At 37.6% G+C, this 20010-nt stretch overlaps 1 protein-coding gene across 1 annotated transcript in view; it reads right to left on the minus strand.

Annotated features, from left to right (window-relative positions):
* Nucleotides 1-9330, minus strand: part of LOC123760618 (protein turtle homolog B) — a 223250-nt gene extending 213920 nt beyond the window's left edge. The window contains exon 1 of the mRNA XM_045746344.2: nucleotides 8662-9330. Within this exon, the coding sequence (XP_045602300.2) occupies nucleotides 8662-8818 (157 nt within the window). The 5' untranslated portion in view covers nucleotides 8819-9330. The remainder of the gene's footprint in view (nucleotides 1-8661) is intronic.
* Nucleotides 9331-20010: the final 10680 nt, after the last annotated feature.

Raw genomic sequence — 20010 nt, forward strand, 5'->3', positions numbered from 1 at the left:
GCCTTTGTAGCTACTTCTCGTGTTATCATGGTCGCTTAACATTCTTTTTTGCTTGCATTTAATATTCCCATTGGATTTTCCTCTTAGTTTTCGTGTACTATCGTGGAATACATCATTTCTAGAGGTATTCTCACAGAATATCCACGTGTCCACAAGAATCTTGTGGACACGTGGATAAATTGTTTAGTATGTCATGAATCTGGGGCCAGATTCATGAAGTAGTTACGCAAATACTTACGAAATTGTGCATCTTTTCTCAATCCTTGGCGGCTTTGTTTACAATTATTAAACGGTTAATGAGCTCCGGAGCACCAGGAGGCTGTTTATAACAATAACAACACTAGATTGGGAAGTTTTCATACTTGTAAACTGTTTAATAAATGCAACCACAGCCGCAAAAGATTGAGGAAAGATGTACACGTTTGTAAGTACTTGCGTAACTGTTTTGTGAATCTGGGCCCAGGTCTTACTGTTTCCATATTCATTTATTCCTCATTTATTTGCTCGTGTTTTTTCCTCCACTCAGCATCCGGAAGGGTTATTTCTTTTCTTTAGCCATAAACTACTCTTTCCAAATTTTCATTCCACTTGGAACTTAATCTTATTCTTGTGCAAGTTTGTCCAGTGTCACACAGGAAGGTTACTCAGTAGACAAAATATTGAAGTTCTTGCGAGGCAGGATCAGGTATAACATTTGGGGTTTACGGCTCATGCTCGGTGATGATATGGAAAATTTGTTTACTGAGAATTATATAAAATATATATAAATGTAATAATTTCCCCTGTATTTTAATGTAAATTTATTCTCCAATTTTTGTAAATCGTTTATAGGTAAATAAGTATAACATTCAGTTTTTTTTTAAAGATCTTGTTCTGTACTACTGAAACACTTGTTCACTAAGAATTGTAATGTATAATTGCCTTGTAACACTTATGTATATGTAATTTATATTGTATTTTTTTAAATAAAGAGAAAACAAAAAGTGTCACACATCTGCTTTTCGTTCGTATTCAGGAATTTCGTGTATTCATCCCACAAGTCACGCACTGATCTGGCCACTTTATTTTGTTTTAAGAGCTCTATTCAAGAGCTCTTTTCAAGAGCCTGCTCTATTCTCACACGTATCAGCTGGCATACTGCCTCACTTCTCGCATCGTTGGAAGACGCTCTTACGTGTTAGTATGGCTCAAAATGCTGAAATGTCAGAATTTCTGTAGCCAACTGAAGTTTGTTGAATTTTGCAGTTGTTGTACTGTAATGGCTTAATCTTATATAAGGATGAGATAACTTATACTTATGTTGCTCTATCATCCTTCGAAGATGTTTTTGGAATACTGTTTAAATTGGGAACTACGAGAAATAAATATTCGCATTTTCAAATTTCACTCTGATTTAGGGGCCAAAGTATTCCTCAATGACACAGTCGAAGTGACCCTGTCGGTCTAGTATGTGATATAAGATTCAGGAATATTACTTGGGTGAGATGAAGAAGTTGTTGCTACTTGATGTTGATATAATTCCCAAGACTTTCTTACTTTTTAAAATTGTGTCAAATCAGTATTTATAATTTGATTTGCTTGTTTATTTTCTTCATTATTATATACTTAAATTATGTAATTAATATCCACGTTTATTCTACGTATCGTTATCTATGCAATGCTTAATAAAAAATCTTCATGATTTATGAGATAATTTCATGAATCAAGTAATTAATAATTTCATGAATTCAAGTAATTAGGCTGAAGTTGAGTAGGTGGGCAACATGTATATTTTCCTTTCCCATGATCGTAAATTAACAAAACAAATCTTTAAGTTCAATGTGACCAAAATTTCTTGAATACAATGTTGCAACTAATAAAACGCACACACGTAAATATAACATCATTAAGGTAAAACACAGTAAAACATAGACACAGATTTAAAACACGTAATAATCATAATTATAACAAAAAAAAAATACAACCAGAAAAACGAAAAAATTAAAAAGCGATACAGTGTCCATAAAAAATTCTGATGTGTAATATGTAAAACCGAAAACACTATAATCCACTTTTATATCACTTACATGATATGCAAAAAATTCTGTAATGGTAGGAAATACTAATTTACACATCAGATCATAACTTAAAAAAATATAGCAGCTTGGCCAACATAAATGATTTTCAAAATAATTTGAATGAAGGCTGAGCAGATTCAATCCTTATTTTTTTCGAAAATTTTCATCGATGATCGTGGAAGTGCTGTAAGGCGGCTGAAATATACCGTAAAACTCAACTCAAACTTTAAACGTTTTGCTTTTTCAAAACTCTGGAGAAATTTTCCAGTGGGTTTACAAATAGGCCACACTATTTCTTACCTCGGAGCATGTGGTGAATACTTTGCTACTAGATAAAAGTATATTCTAAGCAATATTGGTAAAAAATAGAGTAAAACGTCTATGAAAATGCATTATTATATATAGTATTTTTAGATCCCTGCTGAGATAAATATAGAATGGTCTATTAAGGTTTTAAGATTAAGAGTTGACATTTGTAATCACGCTTCCTTGACTAACATCAGGAGAGTGCAAGTTATCAGGGCTTGAAATTTTTTTACAAAAGTTAGTGGTAGTCATGCTGCTTCTTGCATGATGTACACCCTAATCCACCATCATCTCTGTCGTGTTAACCTGCATGTTAAGGCTGTTGTTTGTGCTTGAACTGTTTTAACTGATAAGAAAATTCAACAACACTATATATATAATATATATATATTCCAACTTAGGTTACTGTAAACGTTTTTTTGCACTTTAATTGTAGCCCATATGTACAAAACGTTGTGTAGCCTATATGTACAAAACGTTGTGTAGCCCATATGTACAAAACGTTGTGTAGCCTATATGTACAAAACGTTGTGTAGCCCATATGTACAAAACGTTGTGTAGCCCATATGTACAAAACGTTGTTTATGTACTTTTGTGCAGGGAGTTTTAATTTTTTTGAAAACAATCATAATCGCATTTGATCATTTTGATAACTATACTTAATGACGCATGTAGTCTGAGGTGTAATTATTGTTGTGTGTCTGCCAGGGTCTCGGTTCAGCCCCACACAGCCAGCAAGAACACCACCATCCCTTGGGAATCTGCACGATGTGGCGTGCGGTACCTTGTAAGGGCGACCCCCTTCTCCTTCCCTTAAGCTTCCTATGTATCATAGCTCACTGACATCCCTGGAGGGCCTGGTTATGAAACTTGCGTGACGAGCTGATAGCCACACTGCTTGACTCGCTGATAGGCACACTGCGTGACGCACTGATAGGCACACTGCGTGACGCACTGATAGGCACACTGCGTCGCAAATATTGTGATGTTTCAGATCTTTTTATGGTCTAAACTTGCACCTGCTGAGAGTTTGGTCGTCTGAATGCAATTTGTCTTAAGTAAGTCATTATCAACAGAAAGGACCAAGCCAGAGTGCTATATCTTAATAAGATCAAAGCAAAGCAGACGTGTAGATCTTTACATGGGGGATAAAGCTAGCCCAAGAAGAGGTAAGACAGCTGCAGCGTCTAATAGTGACGACACTGTGCCGAAGGAAGGACCAATAGACTTGACCCAATAGACTAATCTTACGATACGTCATTTCAAATTGTTTATTGTTCACTGAAAACAAAATATTTGTATTTGTGAAAAATTTACCAACTAAGGGAATGAGTGCGCTTGGGTACAATGACAAGACAAGTTGCTCATGCTGAAGCCTCCGTCTGCTGAATAAAAATGAACTCTACGTTGAGTTGGGCAAACAAACTTAGGAGCTAAAAATGAGTAAAATGGCAAATGCACGAAGTAAATTTTGATGATTTTTACTGTTGCAGACGATGAGTCACAATAACGTGGCTGAAGATATGATGACAAACCACATATCAGAAGATGAAGATACGACGACGTTTCGGTCGTCACACACACACACACACACACACACACACACACACACACACACACACACACACACACACACACACACACACACACACACACACACACACGACTTTAAAATACTTTTACTATTGTAATGGCGTGTATTTACCCATTTAGTGATGGTTCTTATAGGGCCTAACTTGACTATAAGTATTATCATGCAGTTAAAATGCATGCGCAGCGTATTCAATAAAATTAGCTGTATGATAATGCGTAGCCTAATTAGGTCTTTATTTCTTTGAAAACACCAATATTGTTCATTATATTGCTAGAATAACTATAACTATATTATGTATGCTAATGATGCTTCGAACACGAGGCTGATGGTCTCCTACGCTCCAAGCTTCCTTTAATGCTCCAAATGTTGCGTTTTCGTGCAATAATACTATTGGAAATGTTCTATTTCGTTAATATTAATGTAAATGGAGAAACGTACCACAATGCGGTAGTGAAGGAATGACCCAATATATGCATAAATGTATGAAACATACATTTTAATACATAAAATACTGTATTAATGTTCTGAAAATAGTATACAGAACCTTTAGAAATGCTATGGGTTACATCCGAAAATTTGGTTTTCAATACAACTATAAATATATTGGGTCTTTCAATCACCTTCATTTACTGTAAATCTTATCGTTACGACTTACAAGATAATTAGTCCTCGTTAGGCCTGACATGTTCGAGGACAGTGTTGGAGGGACTATATTAGGGTGTAGTCCCGCAACCCGTTCTCGCAAATTCGTAAAGTCAATATTGACTTATTAACTACGTGCATAGGTGATATACTAAACATAATAGATACCCTTAAAAAGATTCATAGAAAACACCGACCTTACCTAACCTTGTTAGTATCTTAAGATAAGCATCTTATTGCTTCGTAATTACAATTATTACTTAACCTATACCTATTATAGGTTAGGTAATAATTGTAATTACGAAGCAATAAGATGCTTATCTTAAGATACTAACAAGGTTATTTAAGGTCGGTGTTTTCTATGAATCCTTTTAAGGGTATCTATTATGTTAAGTATGTCACCTATGCACATATTTAATAAGTCAATATTGACTTATTAAATTTGCGAGAACGGGTTGAGTCCCGGTGCTGGCTTGATCAGTGGGAAAAGTTCTTCTTTAATGGATTTATCAATGAATAATTTCAACAGAGACACTTTTAAATCTATTAAAGTTAAGCTGTGATTTAAATTTTCTGGCGAACGGGTGACCTTTGGTTTGATGGTGACCTTAAGGCCTATCAATCTCTGGAGGGTTGTTAAGGCCACTACTATAGATTATTGACCAGCCAGCAAATATACTTTAATTTTGGAACATAGTCCATAACTATGTGTATGTACACCAAGAAGGAGCGTATACACTTATCTGTGTACATTATGGCCTTGAGATGACCTTGCTATTGCTATAAAGGTCATATCTTTTGACCTTTTACTGTGCGTTACAAAAGCTTACTTTAAGATAGTCAATATTCTTCAACTGTAACTATCCCCTGGTCTCGTTCTTGAGAAGCAAGATTGATTGAAATTCTTTGTTGCCTGCAATCTTACAGTAATGAATACATATATATATATATATATATATATATATATATATATATATATATATATATAATATTATATATATGTCTAATTATGACTAATGTGGCCAGTATTATGTAATTGTGAAACGGGGGGTGGGGGGGGCTGTCAGCTGGGCTGGGGGTCGGGGGAATCAGGCGTACATGTCTGCTGATGACTGCTGGGAGAAGCCTCGTGTCTCAAAATGATAGAGTAGCATTAATACCCTTGTCTGTTTAAGGTCCCTCAAGGGACTCACAAATCCACACAGTATACAAGTCATATTTTACATTTCACATTCCAATAGTCATCACATATATTAATGGACTTCACTTTAGCTTCGCTAAATGGATTGCTATGCAAAGTCTTGCTTGGGCTAGGCGGGTGAAGCCTCCATTTGGCTGAAAGAATGCTTCAGCCAGATGGATGAAGGATGCTGGATGAGGCCTTCTCTGGCCACTCCTGGACTGGACTACGATCTCTCCTTGGTTAGGAGTCATCAGTCACCTACAAATCCATTTTAGAAACCTGTACATCTTTCTTCAAACTTGGCGGCTTAGTTTACATTCATGAATCATTACATTTAGTCAAATCTCCATCTGCAAATGTTACAAACTCCCAGAGGTACTTGTACCCGAGCCTAAAACTCAGTCAGCAGAACTATTCCCATACTTTGCGTCATTATATAATGGAATGTGAAAAAATCACGGAATTCTGAGATAACACTATCAGTAGTGTCCAAGAAATGTGTAAGTACTTCATTCATAATGATGTACTGCCGGGAATCTTAGCGAAGTATCCAAAATTTGGTTACTGTAGGTGCAGCCTGCTCATGACTGTAAAGCTGCCGCCCAGTTGGGTGGGTGTGGAGCAAGACTAGTAACTGTGTGACTCACCATAGATGTAAAGTGCCTTGTATAGTGACCATTGTTAGACTTGTTGAATCACTTGAGATATAAAAAAGATTATTGATACGTATGTGGATTTGAATAAAAATTGTGTAACTATCGAACTGCGAACTATCAATTAGTAAATCACTGGTGAGAGTGGAACCCCACGGCATGATGGGGTTAGCAGCAGCTAACTTAAGCTTAGAAGCTAAGCTAAGCTAACTTTCAGCTTAGAAAGTTAGCAGCAGCTAACTCTATAATACAACAAAAATGTTAGTAAATCACCAAAGACCTAAACCTTGTTAAGCAATAATTAGTATACAATAAGCTAGGCTTGACTACCCTTATTAGATTCATCGATTATTTTCTCTATAGTATAAATTTATATAATCTTTTGTCTTGTAATATAATATCTTTATATAATCCAAGTGTAATAATTTCACATTCATTGTATTGTGACTATAAATTACGATTTGATGTTGGTAACTTTGACGTTAATGGTGAAATATTGTGTTATTTCGATCAAATAAATATTACGTCGCTCGTGAAAATCAGTACAGTGCTACACAGTACTACTACAGTACTACTACAGTACTACTACAGTACTACTCAGTACTACTACAGTACTACTACAGTACTACTACAGTACTACTACAGTACTACTCTGAGTAACAAGGCGACTCTTGAGTTCGGATACCTGCTTGATGGGGTTCTGGGAGTTCTTCTACTCCCCAAGCCCGGCCCGATGCCAGGGTCGATTTGTGAGAGTTTGGTCCACCAGGCTGTTGCTTGGAGCGGCCCGCAGGCCCACAGGCCCCAGGGTAATTATACTTAATGACTACACTCTGTCATTATTACTAAAAAACACACATACACACATGGTTTATAATTGCTATTAGTAGTAGGCTAGTCGAGTAGTCTTACGCTAATAGTTTTTAGTTACGGAACATTACAGTGAAACTCCAGGATGATAAATGCCAGGATGATAAACGCCAGGATGATAAACGTTAGAATGATAAACGCCAGGATGATAAACGTCAGGATGATAAACGTCAGGATGATAAACGCCAGGATGATAAACGCCAGGATTATAAACGCCAGGAATGATAATCACCCGAATGATAAACGCCAGGATGATAATCACCCGCATGATAATCAACCGGATTATAAACACCAAGATGATAAACACCGGGATGATAAACACCCAGATAATATACACCAAGATGATATCCACTCGCATGATATAAACACCGCATTGAGACACATCGGGATAATAAAAATCGTTAAAATAATCACAGGTAAAATCTTTACCAAATCAATTAACACCAGGATGATGTAAACTCGGATGATAAACACTCGGATAATATACCCCCGTGAGATAAGCACCGGATTATAAATACCAGCACGATAAACATCCGAATGATAAATATCCGAATGATAAACACCCATAAAATTAACTCTCAGATAAACACCTGAATGATAAACTCCAGGATGATGAACACCCGAATAATAAATACCGACGGAAGATAAACACCCGAAAATTAAACACCTGATAATCGATAATGGGTAATAATAATATAATCTTGATAATCTTATGGGTAATAAAGCCCGTATGACAAACACCCGTAACACCCATTACATAAACACCCGAATAATAAAAACATGATAAACAACTGTATGAAAAATACTCGGATGATAAACACTAACTTTACTAAGATAAATATCCGCATAATTAACACCTATACGATAATCATTCGTACACAAAAAAAAAATCCATAAGATAAACAGCCAGATGAAAAGTACTCGTTCAATAAACACCCGGATGATAAACGCCCATTAGATAAATTCCTGAATGATAAATACCCATTAGATAAATTCCTGAATGATAAACGCCCATTAGATAAATTCCTGAATGATAAATACCCATTAGATAAATTCCTGAATGATAAATACCCATTAGATAAATTCCTGAATGATAAAAAACCATTAGATAAATTCCTGAATGATAAACACCCATTAGATAAATTCCTGAATGATAAACACCCATTAGATAAATTCCTGAATGATAAAAAACCATTAGATAAATTCCTGAATGATAAACACCTTCACATTAGAGACGAGGTCAATCACAGTGTCCATAGAGTTGATAATTACACCACCCTCACCCTAACCCACAGTTTCACACAGGAAGAAAAAGTGCGATCATTGGTTCCGCAAGGTAGTTAGTTCCATACTCACTGATATAGTCATCTTGCCCTGGGTATCGAGCGAGGATATCGTTGACGAGGTGGGAGCCAGAGTTGAGGGTGGTGCCGGCGTCTCCTGTGGATTCAACCACCACTCCAACTACCACAATTAGAAGCGTGTACATGATTCCAACCACCACTCTGATCATTGCTTCTCTCCGGTGAGGATCGTGTAGGCAAGCACGGTTGACGTATCACTTATTTTTTTGGTCGATTTGTCGATTTAATACCAAGATTTATTTGATTTTTTTGAGGATATTTTCACTAGTCAAAGCGATTTTGATATATTATTCTGTTACATATATATATATATTTAGCACAATTGTACTATGAAAAATATTTTTTGATAAATTCACGTTTTCATATAATGTTTCCTATTTGCATTTTAATTTCCATGTTCACTGTTTTTAAAGTACACACACAAAAGGGAATTACATCTACACCTAATTCGGTTTCCTAATGGAACTCCTTCTATTTTTTTAAGCTTGAAGTACATGTGTCTTTCAGAACTCCCCTGTATAAACGACACCATGGATTTTCAGAGAATGTTCCCACTACATTTTCCTCTCAATAAGACTGGGATTAAGGCTGTGAATCTCTACACAACCTCTTAAAGAGCAAGAACCAAAGAGTTACTTTAGGAAGCCACAGAGAACATTATATATATATATATATATATATATATATATATATATATATATATATATATATATATATATATATATATATATATATATATATATATATATATATACACTTAGATTTAGTGTTCACTGATGTTCAGCGTTTGCTCACATTTGTTCTTCCAACGATGAACAGTGTTTTTAAGGTTTCGAAAATGACATAATAAGTTGGTCTGTTTGGAATAGCCACACAAGTAAAAATTAAACGTATGGAATCACACACTTGGCTAATTAACACTCTTCTTAAAACACTATTAACAGTAAACTAGATTATTTACAGATGACAAGCACAATATTGCTGATCTATAATCTGTACACCATGATCGAAAAATAACAGTGAACAGCAGTGTCAATATTATTCACAAATCACTGCAAAAATATGTAAGGACTGAATAGCCCAAATTGTCGATTACAATACTCTTAGCATTGATCGCGCACAGGCATTTAATCATCTCGTGATTCACTCAATTTCGGACGATTTGTGAAATGGTTGACCAGCGGAGATCACTGCAGGCGAGACGAAACACATCCAGGCCAGAGTAGACCTCTACCCTCCCACGCTCGCTGCCGGGACCACACTGGAGCCGCACGGAGCCTCCAGCCCCGGAACGCGTGAAGGACTTCGCCAAGGATTTTGGTACGCATGCGCGGCTTCGACCACTGCCCCCCTCCCCCCAGGGCCTCCCAATCTCTCTTCTGATTACTAGAGAAATAACCAGAATATATGTCGGGCGATTGCCGTTTTAAATATATATATATATATATATATATATATATATATATATATATATATATATATATATATATATATATATATATATATATAATTCTTCCTTCTGAAGATGTATTATTAATACGAAAGTACTTAAGGATATTCCTGTTTCAATTCTTCCTTCGTGGTCTGACACTGTCACATTTTTCATCACATGTTAATTTTCGTGATTTACACACACACACACACACACACACACACACACACACACACACACACACACACACACACACACACACACACACATATATATATATATATATATATATATATATATATATATATATATATATATATATATATATATAAAATACTAACCCAATATTAAGGAAGCACAAGAAATATTAACTGAGTATATTTCGGTTCCAAACGGACCCACTTCAGCAGTGAAGTAGCTCCTGGTCACTAGAATTAACTTTCAAGTTGAATTGGAGTTCCGATGACCAAGTTTTCTTCCTGGATGTCTTAGTAATACCAAGCAGCTCACTCACCTCCACACACACACACACGCACACACACACACACACACACACACACACACACACACACACACACACACACACACACACACACACACACACACACAGCAACCCTTCCTCCACCGCCTCGGTAACCCGTGGCGATAAGGCACAGAGTAGCATTGCGGGTCTTTTTCCTAAGACCATTGTGTATGGGACCCTCAGAGTAGTTAGTCATTGAAACAAAGAAAATGCAACTAGTAAATGGGGTGTAAATTACTCATGGTTTACCTCGCGGGTGGTACACGTAGGTATGATGGAAAGTGGAATTTCTTAGGAGCTGTTGAAGACACTGACACCTTTTCTAAAGGTGTAATCACGCTGCTGATAGTTAGATGAGAGTGGATCATATACTTGAAGAACTTCTACAATGTGTCGCTGTAGCTGTTCATTATTTCGGTGATGCTGGTCAGGAACTCTCTGAATATGGTTGAATTTTGAGTAAAAATAATTTGATCTTAAATAGAATCTATTTATTTATTTATTTATTTATTTATTCATGTTGTTTTTACATTGTAAGTTATCACGGGAGAGAACTTGTCGACCTGATTGTATATTAAGAGCCTTGTGGATCCAAAATGACCATGAAGAATACCTAGACAACATTAGACCTCAAAAGGCCTGGTCGACGACCGGGCCGCAGGGACGCTAAGCCCCGAAATCATCTCAAGGTAAGGTAACATCCGTCTGTTTAACGGCTGTGTCGTGCCAGTGGTTCGAGAGGACGTTTGCAATCATCTTATTCTGGAATGAATGGTGAGATGAATATTGTGTTGAGTGTTGATGGAATCGTAGTATGAGTAGAAACTCCAAAAGTAGAAACTCCGAAAGTAGAAACTCCAAAAGTAGAAACTCCAAAAGTAGAAACTCCAAAAGTAGAAACTCCAAATTCCAAAAGTTATATTCAACAGTATCCATTCCCAGCCCGTCCTCCTAAGGATACCCAACGTAAGGAAACCGTCGTACTAAGGTGTCCTTACCCCAACCTACCTGAGGACCCAAAACAGAAAACGGGACAGTATGTAAATTTCTCGACCCGCTACCATTTTCTAGTACGATAATTTTTTTAGCCTTAGGTAGATTATACGTCAAAATGCAACGTTCTATTTAGGAGGACGGATTGTCCATTCCATGGACAATCCCCATTCAAGGGATTGTTAAATGTAGCTTTGAGGCCCACACAATCTTCTACACAAAATGATATTCTAGGAAATCGTATTTTTATTATTATTATTATTATTTTCTACCACAGACGTGGCCACACATTTACAATGCTAACCAGCATATTTACATTTTCTTCTGTCCTCCATGGACAGGGTAAGCGAAACGGCATAGCGACGCCCACTCATTCTTCTGGTCGGCGTTCGATCCCCACTGGTCCAAAGGAGTTTACATCATCCCTGTCGGAGCTCCTATCGTGTCCTCGTATCCCTTCCCTGCGCTATGTAGTCACACTGATACTGCACTTTCTCCACGTAACTCTATGCGGTGTCTGTTTGTTGCTCTCTGCGAGTTAGGAAGGTTACGAATACACAGAGGCACCAGGGGCCTTCCATTATTTATATGCCATCTATTGCAGTGTGGGCATTGTACTGTACTTCCGCCTCGACGGTCCAAGAGGTGGTGAAATGGATATTGTTAAACGGAGCATGGGGAGCCTTCAAGCTTATATACAGTCAATGGTACACCCAACATTAATCATATTATTCAGCGCATCATTTACCACACTCGAGTATCATTGGGGAATATATATATATATATATATATATATATATATATATATATATATATATATATATATATATATATATATATATATATGTATATATATATATATATATATATATATATATATATATATATATATATATATATATATGTCGTACCTAGTAGCCAGAATGCACTTCTCAGCCTACTATGCAAGGCCCGATTTGCCTAATAAGCCAAGTTTTCCTGAATAAATGTATTTTCTCTATTTTTTTTCTTATGAAATGATAAAGCTACCCATTTCATTATGTATGAGGTTAATTTTTTTTTAATTGGACTTAAAATTAACGTAGATATATGACCGAACCTAACCAACCCTACCTAACCTAACCTAACCTAACCTATCATTATAGGTTAGGTTAGGTTAGGTAGCCGAAAAAGTTAGGTTAGGTTAGGTTAGGTAGGTTAGGTAGTCGAAAAATCATTATTTCATGAAAACTTGGATTAATAGGCAAATCGGGCCCTGCATAGTAGGCTGAAAAGTGCGTTCTGGCTATTAGGTACGACATATATATATATATATATATATATATATATATATATATATATATATATATATATATATATATATATATATATATATATATATATATATATATATATATGTTTCATTGAATATGACCGCATATTCTGTGTTTATTATTTTCTGGTTTAGGGCTTCTATCCCTCTAACTATTTTCTTAGCATCAGGGCTTAATTGAAATAGGAGTTCTCCAAAACTCATTTTCGTACTTTTGAGGTGAAGAAAAGAAGTGATTTACTATAGAGTGTATTACACTTATTTATATAATTTGCACAACGTTTCGAACCTCAGGTTCGGTCATATTCAATGAAACATGTTTGAAAGAAAACCTGCTGCCAGTATACACCAATATATATATATATATATATATATATATATATATATATATATATATATATATATATATATATATATATATATATATATATATAATATGACAGTGTCAGACCACGAAGGGAGGATTAAGACAGTAATTACCTTAAGTACTTTCGTATTTAATAATTCATCTTCAGAAGGATGGATTTGCAGTTCAGTTGTTGTTGTTATAGATTCAGCAGCTCGGAACAACTTCCAAGTAGCACGGGCTATGCTGAGCCCGTAACTTACCTAGTACAGGAGCGGTGCAAGTAGCACGGGTTATGGTGAGCCCGTAGTGGACTTACCTGACACAGGAGCGGTGCTGTCTTACAGTTCAGTGGGTATGGATATATATATCCAGGAAAGAGGTGAGGTACAAGGTCATTAATGAGATAATGGAGATATTAATAAGGTATTAGTGAGATAAATGTGATAAATTATTAATATCCCATTATCTCATTAAAGACATTGTACCTCACCTAACCTCACCTCTTTCATGCCTGTCTAAACATTTCTGAATAAATTCCTATCTTAATTCTCCCTTCGCGGTCTAACATATATATATATATATGAGGTGGTACTCCCTTCCATACAATATATATATATATATATATATATATATATATATATATATATATATATATATATATATATATATATATATATATATATATATATATATGTATATATATCACCATAAATTGAAGGTAACTTCAGGAATCGAAGAGAGTTAAGAAGATTTGAGAGTGGATATAGTTCCAACACTGACACCAGAGACACAAAGAGTCAGGTTAACAAGGCAGTATATGGGGAAGCTGACAAACATCGTTTAGAAACCTAAATCAGGATGTTTTCTAGGCAAACTACACAAATTTTGAAAGATCAATACTGGAATATGCAGCTCCAGCCTGAAAGCCATACCTTGTGAACCATAAAACTAATGCAGGCGATGAGTCACAATAACGTGGCTGAAGTATGTTGACCAGACCACACACTAGAAGTTGAAGGGACGACGACGTTTCGGTCCGTCCTGGAACCGACTTGAGAATGGTCCAGGACGGACCGAAACGTCGTCGTCCCTTCAACTTCTAGTGTGTGGTCTGGTCAAAATGAAACTAATGTTGAAAAAGTGCAGAGAAATGCAACTAGACAAGTGCAAGAGTTCTGTTGTTGTTTTTAGATTCAGCTTCTCGAAACAATAAGTTCCAAGTAGCACGGGCTATGGTGAGCCCGTAGTGGACTCACCTGGCACAGGAGCGGGGCAGTCCTGTGCAAGAGCAAAGAGGGGCTAAGCTATAAGGATAGGGTGAAGGAATTGGACCTCACCTCATTGGAGGATAGAATAAATAGAAGAGACATGATAACAACATGTAAGGTACTGAGGAGGAATAGTCTTGGTAGGCAAGGACAGCCTCTTTTTAAGTTAAGAGAAAGTAGGAAATACTCACACTCTTTACGAGTGAGAGGAGAAGCTGTGGAAGCCACCTCTACCCCACAACTTAAAGGCCAGATTCGACAAATAGTGTGAACGTTAGAATAGAGCTTTAACGCAACGGATACAAGGCAATCAACAAGGCTATCAAAGGTAGGGCAAAAAGAGCTGGAACTTACTACCCTGTAGTCAATGATAGATAACTACTGATAGATATGTACCCATCACTGTCACCTATAACTACCAACACAGTCACTAATCATCACCAAATCTGTCAACCATCACGACCAACGCTAACTCAACCCATCCTCTAGGAGAATGCATCGCATTTTGACATGTAAACCCCCATACGGTCAAAAAATAATGTACTAAAAATCATAGTGGCTCCCAAAATATATGTGAGCTTCCGTTTTCTGTTTGTGGGTCTAAGGTTACGTTAGGTCCGGCCAATTAAGTACAACAATTTAGCAACGTAGTGAACGCCCAAGAGGACGAACTGCAAAACTAGAATAGAACGCATTAAACTTATCAAAACAGAAATGTGATTATGATCATGAAATTTGAGTCACTGAAAAAAATGTTAAATCTCTTATTTGCCAATATTCCACTTCAGGAAACAGTAAATATTTGTGCTGACAATTTATTCTCAAAGTGCGTGCTTGGTAGTGGATGTAAATGGCCTTAATTGCGAGAACAACAGGCCACGGCCGCCAGTGATCACCCATATCTCAATATATATATATATATATATATATATATATATATATATATATATATATATATATATATATATATATATATATATATATATATGTGTGTGTGTGAAATAGTAATAATAATTACATGTCGCCCAGAGTTCCCCATGTCGCTCCAGAACTCATCCCAATCACCATAAGGTTGATGGCTTAAACGAATTTTCTAATGGGTATAAAACGACCATTACACAGAAGATATACCAGAACAATGTCAACACAAAATACGTGGTATACTTGTATGATAGCCACTCCATGGAAATAGAAGCAATAAAACCCGCCCGCTATCGCATATAGAACACATTTTCCAAAAATACACTGTGTGTGTTTCTTGAGAATTCTTGTTGAATTTTATTTATTATAAGTTACATGCATGACGTGGATTCCTACACACTACAGAAAAAGTAATTTCCATTGTTTACATAGTTTTTAAACTTAAAGGAAAATGAAATAAAATTCCTTACCTTAAATCGAAAAGAAAAAAGGGCTTCTATTTTTAGGTGTTCTAATGAAAAGTATAAAAAACAATTTTTTTTTCATGAAACGAAAATTTTTCCACGAAGGAAGGATGAGACGGGGAATTCCTGAAACACTTTCGTATATATCAATACATCTTCAGAAGGATGAATATTACAAGTCAGTGGTGGATATGTAGGCAGGAATGAGCTGAGGTGAAAAACAATGTCTTTGTTGACAAACATACGAGGAAGGACTTTTGCAGTTTCTTAAACAATTAGCAAAAGCTGAGACGAAAATTTATTGGAGGTGAAACTGGAACTTTCATAGAGCTTTGATACATATGAGACGGCAGCTTGTAAGAATCGAGACAGTACTTTCCTTTAATGGTGATGGTACTTTTCTGAAGCTGAAATGGTATACTTTTCTGAAGCTGAAATGGTATACTTTCCCTGGGGTTGAGATGGTACTTTTCCAGAGCTGAGTTGGTACTAACCTGGAACAAAAAATGACACATTGCAAGAGCTATTGCGTTACTTCCCAGGTGTTTAAATGTTACTGTACAACAACTAAAATGTGTCCTTCCAGCGGCTAATATGTAACTTTCCAGGGGCTTATATGTTACTTTACAGGAAGTAATAAGTTACTTTCCAGGAACTTAAATGTTTCTTTCCAGGAGCTGAGATGTTACTTTCCAAGAGCTAAGATGTTACTTTCCACGAGTTGAGATGTTACTTTCCAGGTACTTATGTGTTACTTTACAGCAAATAAGATGTTTTTTCCAGGAACTGATATGGTCATTTACAGCAGCAGAGATATTATTCTCCTCGAGCTGAGATAGTACTTTCCAGGAGCTAAGATGGTACTTTCCAGGCTCTAAGATGGCACTTTCCAGGAGCTAAGATGGCACTTTCCAGGATCTAAGATGTTACTTTCCAGGAGCTAAGATGGTACTTTCCAGGCTCTAAGATGGCACTTTCCAGGAGCTGAGATGGCACTCTCGATAATATTTTACCCCCCAATGCTGTTAAATATATTCCATGCAGATTCCTCGCCTAAGTCTTTGAGTTCAGTAAATTTACTTATCGTTTCTGTTTCATATGAAGGAAAACCCTCACTTTCAATCTGCATAATTCATTCAAGTTGACGTTTTCTATGTGAAAACTTTTGCACGATAAAGTTCAGTGTTACGAACAGTAGTGTTTCATCAACACTAGTCGTCTGAGAGTGTTGTCTGCCTGGTATTGTCGGGTGTTTCTCATACTTATATAAAAAAAGTTTCAAGGCAAAAAATGGTTTCTTGTTGTCATGGTTTGAAAACCTCTAAGGCTTGTTGAGATTCCATTACATCAGACCATCCACAATAGTTGCCTAACGCCCAAGTGCTTCACCTAGCCCTATTTAGTGCTAGGTGAACAGAGCCATCAGGTGAAAAGGAAACGAGTCGAAATATCTGGTCCTAACCGGGAATTGAACTCGGATCAAATATAACGAATTATTAATTAAATTTCCTATGATTATAAAGCTGTTTGCCCCCGTATCTCATGCAGATTTAACAAGGTCCTGGAAATTCCTGATCTCCCGCGTTACCGGGCTGGGTGAGGGGACGAGCCCAGTGTAATCTAATCATACAGGAGAATAGGTCGACCATATTCTGGTAGTTCAGTAGGTAGAGTGAATGTTCATCACCCCATCCTTCATGCATCACCCCATCCTTCATGCATCACCCCATCCTTCATGCATCACCCCATCCTTCATTCATCACCCCATGCTTCATTTATCACTCCATCCTTCATTTATCACCCCATCCTTCATTCATCACCCCATCCTAAGCTTATTCATGTCTGACTGATAATTCCAGCGTCCAGATAGAGTACCCTGACTGACCTACGACACTCCCATACCCCAGAACTCACAAAGCATCTTGCCTCAAATCTTGGTACAGACAAATAAACAAAAAACGTTCTCTTTCATAGACATAAATTAGCCTCAAATCAGATTCATATGACCCTAGAATCCCACTCTGGTCATTTGTCAATTTCAGTTCATTTGTGATAAAAACAACAAGGGAAATGTATATAACAACTTAGTTACAACATTCATTCACATTTATATTTACAGCAGGTCTACTATTGAAATGTTATGTTCACTATTTCCTCTCATTATTTCAACAATATAAATCTACCGGAAATCAACTATATAAAGTTTCGGAAATCCACACACACTCAAAAATACACACACACACACACACACACACACACACACACACACACACACACACACACACACACACACACACACACACACACACACACCACACACACACACACACACACACACACACACACACACAATCTACCTGTTGATTGACGGTTGAGAGGCGGGACCAAAGAGCCAGAGCTCAACCCCCACAAGCACAACTAGGTGAGTACTAGGTGAGTACACACACACACACACACACACACACACACACACACACACACACACACACACACACACACACACACACACACACCACACACACACACACACACACACACACAAAATAATGGGAAGAGAAAGACGACAGAGGAAGAGGCGGTTTGGCACTGCTGGCGAAGAGAACCTGGATCTTTGAAGAGAGGTGTCAAACAACTACAGAGCCACCATTGTGGGATCCAATTCTTGCTGGGTTCACGAGCCAACAGCACAATTCTTCAGTCACAAATAGTACATTTCAATTACAAATAAATAGTAAATGCACACACATCCACTCAAGTATGACCCATTAAAATCCCATCACCCTCTCCGCCAGTATCCTCCCTTCTCCCCTCCTAGAAACATCCCCCAGCCTTCCCCACTCGATACCACCAAACTCCCCCAACACCAGACATTAACTCTCCATGATTTCCCCCCACCCTCACTCCCCAACACCCACACAGTTCTCTCTTCCCTGCTGGGGTCTCCCCTCTGCCCTTCTCCAGTCATCAGCACACCCTATATTCCCCACACACCCCCACACACCCCACACATCCCCCCCCCACACACCCCTCAAACACCCACACACCCCCACACACCCCCAAACACACCCCACACACACACCCACACCCCCAAACACCCCCACACACCCCACACACACCCACACACACACCCAAACACCCCCACACACCCCACACACACCTACACCCCCCCCCACACACCCACACACACCCACACACACCCCCACATCCCCACACCCCCACACACCACTTCTGAAGCATTCTCTGCCAAAGACCAGCCCATCAGACAGCCTCTTTGCATGCCTTTGAGCCTACACCCCTTCCCACCTCAGATGAAAGGCTCTCTCATGAGACACTAAGATCAATGATACTGGACAATGACTCTCAATGCTTGGTACACAAATGACGATGGAGTGCCGACTACGTCAGACGGTCTGCCAGAGAGACCAAGGGAGCCTGGACCAGGCACAGCTGCCAGAGTGGAGAAAAAACTAACACTAAGGGCAATAAGTGCCACATCCCACATGAAATATTATATATAAAAGAAGAAAAGAGGGGGCAAAGGAAGGGGAGGGGAATTCTGTGGAAATAAATGTTGGGGGGGAGGAAATGACAATGTAGGGGCAACAGGAACATGCAGCGAAAGTGGCAATGATCTTCATCCTTTACGAGAACAACACGAACTCCAGTACAGGAATTTTCCAGCAAGGTTAGGAAAAAAAAGTCGGTCATATGACGGTAAACTTACTAGTCATGTAGGAATTAATTCATGGAAGAATACATTGAAATCAATGAGTCCTCTAGAAGAGATATGGAGGAAAAATAGTTTAGAAACAATTATGGGGAACTAACTCAGTTTGCTTTCGTGGACACAGGATCAAGTTAAGGTGACATTCCAGATATGGAATATGAATTTCTCCTTGAAGATGAAATAGCTGTTATGTTTCATCTCTTGGTTATGTGATGTCAAAATCTACTACTGCCTCCCTACTACAAATTCGGAGGAAGGGTGAAGAAAGATGACAGTAGCATTCAATAAAAGAACTGCCAAAAAGTTAGAGAATTCCTAGAAGAGTGTGAGAGAGAGTGAGAGGTCAGGAGAA

The sequence above is a fragment of the Procambarus clarkii genome, chromosome 21 (assembly GCF_040958095.1).
Source record: "Procambarus clarkii isolate CNS0578487 chromosome 21, FALCON_Pclarkii_2.0, whole genome shotgun sequence".
Taxonomy (NCBI): Eukaryota; Metazoa; Arthropoda; class Malacostraca; order Decapoda; family Cambaridae; genus Procambarus; species Procambarus clarkii.